The sequence below is a fragment of the Phoca vitulina genome, unplaced genomic scaffold (assembly GCF_004348235.1).
Source record: "Phoca vitulina isolate PV1807 unplaced genomic scaffold, GSC_HSeal_1.0 scaffold16, whole genome shotgun sequence".
Lineage (NCBI taxonomy): Eukaryota > Metazoa > Chordata > Mammalia > Carnivora > Phocidae > Phoca > Phoca vitulina.
The window spans coordinates 24,163,772-24,172,782 of NW_022589719.1; the positions used below are offsets into that span (position 1 = coordinate 24,163,772).

Below are 9,011 nucleotides of genomic sequence, written 5' to 3' on the forward strand. Positions count from 1 at the left end.
AAGCACAGAAACAGCACTAAGAGTCTAGAACATTCATTCTCTGGAAGCTGCCTTAGCCCTATTCTGGGCCACAGTCACAAGCTGTCCAGCTCACACCCTGCAGTGGCCTCTGGTCCGTGGAGACCCCAGCCTAGCTGAGAGGGATAGTAGTGTCATGACCGTACCACAACTCACGCCCCCTCCCCCCTCCCCCGCCCCCTCCCCGGTACAAACACCCTCCTGACCTGCTCCATCTGCAGCGTGACAGAGAGGCCCGAAGCATTAGGTCTGACTCTAATGGTGGCTTCAGGGGGACAAAGGAAAACTCGGCTGGCTGGCCTCTGGGCGATCCGGTTCCTTAGCGGCCAGTGTCTGTACCTCCAATGTTGTGCAGTTTTTCCCACTAAAATAAGCACTGAGAGGCAAGACCGTGTCCTCTGAACTATTTGCCAAAAACTCCGGGCTGGAAGAGAGAGCAAGGCTTGATCAAGCACTAACTCCTTCAGTTTTTCAGGTCCTGAGTGAAACTTGAATACTTGTCTACACTTCTGGTCCTTAGTAAGCATGGTGGAGGCAAATCTTGTCTGGAGGAAGCCAAAGTCCAACACAGTACTTGGTGAACAGGGAGGCACATGAATGCTGAGTGACAGGTGCCATGGGCCAAGCTGAGTCCCACTTGTTCATCTAGGTTGGGGTCATCAGAGGGAGGCCATCCCAGGGTCTCCTGTCCATGGGCTGGGGAGCAGCAACAATCAGGAGCAAGGGCCCAGCCCACCTCCCCTAGGAGGCAGAGGGAAGGGGGCTGAGTGGTTGTCAGGCATGATCTTCCCCGTCTGCGACGTGGCGGTAGCCAGGAGGCTGGGCCTGCATCCGGAAAAGGACGGTGAGGAGCAGCACTATGAGGAGGAAGAGGATGGAGCCACATACAGCCAAGGCCACAATCACCTCTGGGCGGGGGAGAGGGAGAAAAAGGGCCTATCAGTGTTCATCCAACAAATATTTGACTATCTACCGTACACCTGGTGCTCTTACAATGGAGACATACATGGGTTAGTGACAAATGCTATAAAGAGAATCAAAGCAGGGGCGCCTGGGTGGCTCCGCCAGTAAGCGTCTGCCTTCGGCTCAGGTCATGATCCCAGGGTCCTGGGATCGAGCCCCGCATCAGGCTCCCTGCTCAGCGGGAAGCCTGCTTCTCCCTCTCCCACTCCCCCTGCTTGTGTTCCCTCTCTCGCTGTCTCTTTCTCTGTCAAAAAATAAATAAAAAATTAAAAAACAAAAACAAAAACAAAAAACAAAGCAAAGCAAAGAGAAAAGGATGGAAAGGTAGGTCAGTCAGGGAAAGATCACTGAGGAAATGACATTTTGACCAGAGACCTGAGTCACTGAGACACTTGGATCTGAGAGAACAGGGCCTTGGGGCAAGGGCGGAGAGGGTGGGTAGACAGGAAGCAAGTACAAATGGCCCTGATGTGGGAAGAAGTCTGGCATATTCTAGGATCAGCTATGAAATCAGTATCACTATAGCAGAGTAAGTGAGGAGCAAATAGATCAGAGCAGAGGATCAGACAAGAAGCACCTGGAAAGCCATGGAGAAAAACTTGGATTTTGTTCTCACTGTCATGGGAAGCCACTGGAAGATTCTGAGAAGGGTAGTGATGTGAACTGATTTTTATACATATATATATTAAAATTTTTATTTATTTGACAGAGAGAGGAGAGAGGTAGGCAGAGGGAGAAGCAGACTCCCTACTGAGCAGGGAGCCCGATGTGGGGCTCAATCCCAGGACCCCGGGATCATGACCTGAGCCGAAGGTGGACACTTAACCGACTGAGCCACCCAAGCACCCCAAGAGGATGTATTTTAAAGGTCAAGCTGATAGGATCTGCTAGTGGACTGGATATGGAGTCTGCGAAAGATGGTATTCAAGAGGACTCAGGGTCACACTATGCAAGTAGGTGACTAATGTGGCATTCGCTAAGATGGGCAAGCCTGAGGGGAGGGTAGATTTAGGGGTAAGAGTGGTTTCAGACATATCAACTTGGAGAGATCTCAAGTTAGCAGCTGGATATGTGAGTCTGTAGGTCAGAGAAAAGGTCATGAATCTGAGTCATAAAAGGATAGAACTTTGCATAGAGGTAGTATGTGAAGCCACGAGGTTGGCTGGGATCGCCTTGGGAGTGGGCACAGATGGGGAAGGGCCAGGATAAGACCTGGGCCATCCACTGTTTAGTGGGGAGAAAAAGCCAGTAAGGAAGCTAAGTATAAGTCAGAAGAAACACCAGAGAAGCCAAGAAAGTGTCTAAAGAAGGAAAGGTCTATTATATCATGCCCTTAAGAGATGAGAGAAGCTAAGAATTGGTCAGGCTTTGACAAGAGGCGGCCACTGGTCCTTGAGGAAAGTGGCTTCACTGGAGGAGGTGACCCAAGGCTGTCTAGCGTGAGTCTGACAGAACAAGCAAAACCAGAGTCTAGGCAAAGGATTCCACTTTCACAGGGATCAGGGACAGAGCGGTGGCTGGAGGAAGATGGGGCCCTGACAGGTCTTCCTTACACTTTCAAGATGGGACTGACCCAGTAGACAGGGAACACTGAGGCCCCACAAGTCCCTGCGGAAGTGAGAAGAGATGGACCCGGAGTGTCCGTGGAGAGCTTGGCCCTCGGTAGTGGCTCACACCAGCAGGCGAGCTGCAAGATCTGCTGGTGGGAGGATGAGCCCCTCTCTCCTGGACAGCACCGTTTTCTCAGGGATACGAGAAGGGAGGCCATTGCCTGAGAATGAGGAGGGAGAACGTGAGCGGTGGTCTCAGGGTGGGGAAGTGAGCTGTCTGGGGAAATGAGTGAGGGGGTTAGAGGTGCAGCCGCTCTCTGGAGACCTGTGGGTAGGAACTGAAAGTTGTTCTGGGATGCTCCTCGCAGAGGCAGGCAGTAGCTCACCTGTGTCCGCGGGGCCGCTCGCCAACTGGCACTCCTGCTGCCAGTCCTTGGGCACGATGGGCTCTGTGAGGTGAAGGAAGTCCTGCAGTGGGCAGCGGTGAGCACAGCCGGGCAGGGCCAGGGGCCAGGGAGCCTTGGTACTCTCATTCCGAAAGTACATCTCCACTGAGAAATTCCTGAGGGTTGACAGGAGACGAGACGGAAGCTGCTCTGCAGGCCTGTAACTGAGCCCTTGGGCTGCCCACAGCCACCACACGAGGGCCCCTCCAGAGGGCAGACCCGTGGCTACACTCACCCGTTATCTTCCTGGTACAGTTCAAATATGTGGCAGGAGGCGTAGGGGGCCTGTTCCCCATTGTAGACGTCCAGTGCCATCTGCAGAGCGACCAGGGTGGTATCGTGCTGTAAGAGAGGGGAGCTCCCCGTCAGCACTGCGTACCCCCCCCAGCCCCCACACCCAGGCGCTGAAGAGAGAGGAAATCCAGCTCCCTGCTTGACGTCGGCACGCTGGGGACTACGGGAGCTTACCGCAGAGTAAACCAGCAGCTTAGGGAGCTGGGAAGAGGTAGCCATCAGGGTCAGATTCTTCCGTATCTGAGCCAGCAGGACTCCTGAAGGAGAAGAGTCCCCAGGGTCAGTGGCGCCAGCTACCCCCGTCTTCTGACCAGACCTATCTGTGGCCCTTCACCCTCTGCTAGTCCTGGGTCTGATCACCTGCACAGGGAACTCTTCTTAGGGGCATGGGAACCACGCAGGACACTCTCCAGCACCCCTGTTCTCTAAGATCGTTCACATTTACAGAGGGAAGCAAGATAAAACGAGATACCCGTATTTCAACACAGATCTAGAGACCTGCCCATTTATAAATGAGCTGCAAGGCCCTGCCCGTAACTGAACAATTACTCCAGTCTGGAACAAATAAAAACTTCAGTTGCTTCAGAACACACAAGACGGCGGCTGTGCATGGGAGCTCTGCCACATGCGGGCTCGGGAAGGTGTGACAGCCGGCCCTCCCTTGGGTGCTCGGATCAAGAAACTGGCATCTGTATTACTCTCAGCCTTCTTGCAAAGTGGCCCCTGGTGGCTCTCTGGAGGTAGGTATTCATTTAAGGGGACAGAGGGTCTTCTGACATGGGCGACGCTTAAGAATATGAATGGTAGAAAAGAAGCACACAAACTTGACAGTGGTCATTCTACAGTGACAGAGGAGCTAAGCATTTGGAGCAATGGGGAGACCTCAGTGGCTAATGGGGGAGGTCTGGTTTTAAGGGGCAGAGAGCACCAGAGCTGGAGAAGTAAGTGTGTGAGAAGATTTTTAATGCTGCAGGGTCCTGAGGAGGGGAGTGACGCGCTGCTCTTGTCACTCACCCCCCTGAAGCCGGGCCTTCTCTGCCTGCTCGTAGATCCCGAAGAGGAAGCGGAAGCTGAAGTCCTTTAGCTGGCTCAGACGCTGCATGGTTCGGGGTGAGGCCCAGGGCGGCAGGACCAGCCCGTGTGTTTGCTGTATATCGCAGCGGGCAGGTTAGCTCCCCAGGCCTAGGCCAGAGCCTCTCCGGGGACAGCTCTCCTCCCCAGCGGGAAGGTGCCTGTGTGTGTGTCAGGGAGGGAGAGGAGAGGAGACGTGAGGCTGAGGGACTGGAACCAGGAGACATGGCGGACAGGACACAGGAAAGGAAGCTCAGGCACGAAAAGCGTGACTCAGCAGAATGGAGTCGGATACCACGAGAGTTCTGGGTGGAGAGGGGCAAGAACTGCTGACATGTAATAAACCATTTCCCACTCTGAGGTTCTTTTTCACCCGTGAGGGAAATTCCTTTGTTTCACAAGAAGCGGCTTGCCTGGACCTCCCCAGGGGGAGTGGTATCCAGGCACTGTATGGTACTTGTCCTGCTCACCTGGGCCTGTGGAGGTGCGAGGGAAGAAAGGCCATACCGGGGATCCTAAGTGGGCTCACCTCACAGAAGAGTGTGTCATAGACATTCCAGACGGTCTCCAGTGTCACGTCTGTAAGCCCTGTCTCGTTGGCCACCATATCCAGAAATTGCTATGAAAAATGGATCAAGGGGATGAGTACTGCCCTGGTGAGAAAGGACCAGTGTGCTGACCTCCACCTCAGCCCCACTCACTGCATTCTGAATACTCTCATTCTGATACTCTGGTGTCTGTCGGGTCTCGTTCTGCAGCTGCTCGTAACGGGGACATGGGCCCAACGGGAACTTCAGCAGCTGCAGACCAAAGTGGGGAAACAGAGGCAGGGAAGGAGTTGGGGATCGATAGGCTCATGGCCAGAGTCATCCCTCTCACCGCCTCCAGGGAAGGGCTGGCCAGTCTTACCCTATCCTCAGCGATGGGCACAGTGTGGACGGGGATAGGTTGCCAAGAGATATTCGGGTTGAAACGCTGCATCCCGTTGGGAGGGAAGAGTCCAGCCAGGTTGGCCTCAGCACTCATGAGAGTACGGTCAAAGTCTGTGCTTCGCACGTAAACCTGCAGAGGACAATACCAGTCTCACCTGTGGGGGTGGGGTGGGCGAGTTTTGGCCCCTCGGTGGGGCCGTAGCAGAAGCACCTGTTCTTGATAGTTACGCAGCAAACTGTGGCCCTCTCCCCTTCTCTGACCTTCCTTGTCCCTCTACTCAGCAAAGGCCCAAACACTCAGCTAGGGGCTAGCTGTCACCACTCTGTGAAGAACTCCTGTGGGAATGGCTCTAGTTCAAATGCCTTCCCAGTCCCAAGGGCTTAGTCACTAAGGTTGTCAGTTCTGTCTCTCTGTCTGGTTTTCTAACAACGCCTATCTCCCTATCAACATCAGGGTCCTTGAGAGCAGAAACTGTCTCCAACCACACATACCCCTTTATGAAGTGGCTTAGAGATCAGGGAGAGGAAAGAAGGAACAGAGATAATTGCTTGTGCAAAGGGAGGAGGAAGCAGTGGGGCAGGGCAAGACCAGGATAGAGCTGGACCTCAAGGGAACAATAACATTGAGAGACTCTTGAGATGCCTGTGGCCCACAGTGGTAACCAGAGGAACAGCGATCCCCATCCTTGGGTAGAGGGCCTCAAGGAGCTGCAACACTTGCCAATCTTCCCTGACACGCCTTCTCTACATGTGATCCCTGCTCTTTATCTCTTGGCCCTGGGCGGTTTATCATCTGTCACCCCCACTACATTCTAAGCTCCACAAAGACCGAGATCATATCTGTGTGGTGCACCATTACACGCCAAGTGCTAGCACAGCGCTTTGCCCTTAGTAGGTACTCAATAAGCGTCTTGGATGGAAAATCCAGGTTATTTCAAAGAATCAGAAAAGACTTTGCCAGGCCCTTAAGTCTGAGCTTGGATGCTTGATCTGTTTTGCCCTTTCCAAGTCAAGGAGGGGCAACTTGGTCTCTAGAACTGTTCTACACAGCTCTTGGATGTCTTGTCCTGTAAGTGTAACCAAAAATGTGTGGAAGGTGCCCCAGAGTGCCCCAGGCTCCCTGAGGGCAGAGGGTGAGAACAGCAGGTTCCATTTCCCTTGTCTCTTGAGCTCCCAGCCTTACCTCTTGCCGGTGGTAAGAGGTGTTGAGAAAGCCGTGGTAGCGCTGCCGCAGAGCCTGGCCCAGCTCCCAGTGCTGCTGCATCCCCTCCTGTGGGCAAACCCAGGAGTTAACGGAGAAGGGACAGCTCGCAAGTCCCACAGGGCTTAGGCACCGTTGCTTTCCAAATTTACCCTGGCTGGAAGTAGGAGTGGGTTAATCTGATCACAGAAGTCATTTATTAAGTGGCCCATTGTGTATGGCACCTGTTCTGGGCACAGAGGAAAGTAAGGTTAAGGAATCTGGTCAAAGTCAGCACCTACAAGGGAAATGACAGTTTGGTGGGGACCCAAGTTCTGTAGCCTGCTCTCGAGGTCACTCATTCTACAGCACCCCCGGAGCGGGGGCTGGCTTCCCACCCACCTTGGTTAGCTGACCAAACCCCTGAGGCCACTCGTCTTCCTGATAGGGGTCCTTGGGATACGTCTTCACTGGCGAACGGTCTCCATGTCGGTACAGCTGAGGAAAGAAAATGGTTTGCCTACAGGTCAGAAGGTTCCTCGATGGGGACACAGAGCCCACCTCTGCCCCCTGTAGGGGAGGGAAGCCCTACTCCTGTGAAGCCTTAACTCTGCCCACTGCAAAAGACCCCCAACTCAGAAGTCAGTAACTTTGAACAGGTTCCAGAGATTCTAATTTGGCCAATCAATGCCACTGGAGACCATAGGCGAAGCCAAAGATACAGGTGGGAAAGAAAAAGAGAAAGGAAAGCAATGCAGGTGATGGGGGAAATAGAGGGAAAATCACCAAAGGCTTAAGGGTTAAGGGTGCGTCTCTTGACCGTTCTGTAACAGCCCTGTCCCAGGACAGACTCACCCGACCTATGCCCTGATATGGAAGTACTTACACCCTGCCTGCTCCCCGAAAGTAACTCGGGCTCCACACCAATTCCGAACCGGACCCCCACCCTCCAGGCCGGTCGTCTCCTCCTAAACCGGCTTCAGCTCCTTGAAAGACCCCGACCCCAGCACAAGCCCCGCCCCTCCCTCCAACAGCAGGCCTGTGCCCTTCCAGCTCTGGCGAGCCCTTGGGCCACCGCGTCTCTCATTACCAACGTAACGAAGCGCAGACTCCGGGCCTGGGTGGGGGGCATCACTATCAGGTTCACGCCAAGAAGGAGATGGAGAAGAGCCGCCCCGCTCCACGCAAACTGTCTGCCCGCCATCACCGCTAGAGACTATGCTGCAAAAAGGCTGGAACCCGCTGCGTGGCACCTCCAGCTGCCGCCCGGACGCACCGGTAAGGACACACGCCGGAAGTGCCTTCGCCGCCATCTTGCTAAAGGAGGGGCCGATGGTGGGGGAAGGAGGAATTTGGGAGGGAATGCGTGTAGGAGGCTCGCGATGCGGCCGCGGCGGAGGAGCGTGGGAGTGTAGCGCAACCTCGCGCGGCCGAAGATGCTGAAGACCTCGTCATGGTAAAGAGAACCCCGAGCTCGGGGTGGCCTCTGCCGCGGAGATCCAGTAACAAGGTGGCGCCTGCTGTGGGCCGGACATTGGATGGGAGAGCGAGCGCCCCCTCGGGCCGGGGTGCCGCCGGGCCTGAGCTCAGAGCCAGAGCCGCTGCCGAATTGAGGCGAGGGTTGGGAAGTGTAGGGCGCCCTACTGCCTTCTGGTGGAATTTGAGCCTTGACTCTGGCTCTGTTCCCCGGCGGAGGCCCCGTTTGGTGTAGGGCACAGCGTGTCAACAGTTCTTTGGACTCCCCGAGCTCTTGAGGTTAGTCCCAGTGTAGCTTACAGCTCGAGCCTTTGAGCAAAGCTCCAGGAGACCTCTCACTTTCCCTTCCAGTCCTTTCCCTGCCCTCCCATCCTTCCACTTCCGAGTTTTAGATGTCTTGCAAGGTGTCATGCTTCCTCCGAAACGAGTGGGTTGCACCGTATGTTCAGACTTTGCGAAATCAAAGCAGTGAATCCACAGGGGAGGAATTTCAGACCAGTGGGGAGATCTATAGGGATAAGGGGAAGGAATATATCATAAAGTGGGAGTAAGTGGAGTTTCCACAGAATCAGAGGCCCTCTAGGCATTGGCCGTTAGGATCCAGGTGCAGCCAATTTAGCTTCATGACTTTGTGGCTGAGCTTGGTGTGACTCAGAGCTCCAGGATCACAGGCCCTTGGGATGCTTTGAGTCAGATCTGCCCGCTGGAAGTAAAATCACTTCAGATGGTTGGAGAAATAAAACCTGATGAGAACTACATGGGATCCAATTAGAACTATTCGGATCCAATTATTTATATATACCTTATTATATATACCTGACAGGGTTGTAATGGAGGAGTGAATAGAAATTGAGAGTTGAAGGATGGGTAGTCAAATAGCTCTTAATCTTCTTACTTAGTCACAAGGGCCTTTATGAATCAGATGAAAATTTACTCCCCTGTCTTCCGGAAAAATGTCCACACACACAAATGGAATTTTGCACATAATCTCAAGAGGTTCATGAAGAACGTCAGTAGTTTTCATAAGTCAGCATCTCTGAATCCCCAATCTAACCTAGTCCCCTTACCTTAAAGGATAAGG

General features: G+C 53.8%; 1 protein-coding gene across 1 annotated transcript; it reads right to left on the bottom strand.

Moving 5' to 3' along the window:
• Positions 1–189: 189 nt before the first annotated feature.
• ACP2 (acid phosphatase 2, lysosomal) lies at positions 190–7,738 on the bottom strand. The gene is made up of 11 exons (XM_032414117.1): positions 7,545–7,738; positions 6,857–6,952; positions 6,458–6,544; positions 5,252–5,404; positions 5,044–5,142; positions 4,872–4,961; positions 4,286–4,418; positions 3,446–3,528; positions 3,213–3,319; positions 2,918–3,093; positions 190–926 (listed from the first exon to the last, which is right to left on the bottom strand). The coding sequence occupies exons 1-11, from the start codon at positions 7,656–7,658 to the stop codon at positions 793–795; spliced, it is 1,272 nt and encodes a 423-aa protein (XP_032270008.1). The 5' UTR covers positions 7,659–7,738; the 3' UTR covers positions 190–792.
• Between the last annotated feature and the right edge of the window lie 1,273 nt (positions 7,739–9,011).

Excerpts from the sequence above, each read along its gene's own strand:
- ACP2 (XM_032414117.1), bottom strand. The coding sequence starts at position 7,658 with ATGGCGGGCAGACAGTTTGCGTGGAGCGGGGCGGCTCTTCTCCATCTC. Across the intron at positions 6,545-6,856 it reads GGTTTGGTCAGCTAACCAAG|GAGGGGATGCAGCAGCACTG; the intron begins GTGGGTGGGAAG and ends GTTTGCCCACAG. Across the intron at positions 5,405-6,457 it reads CCTCTTACCACCGGCAAGAG|GTTTACGTGCGAAGCACAGA; the intron begins GTAAGGCTGGGA and ends TGTCCTCTGCAG.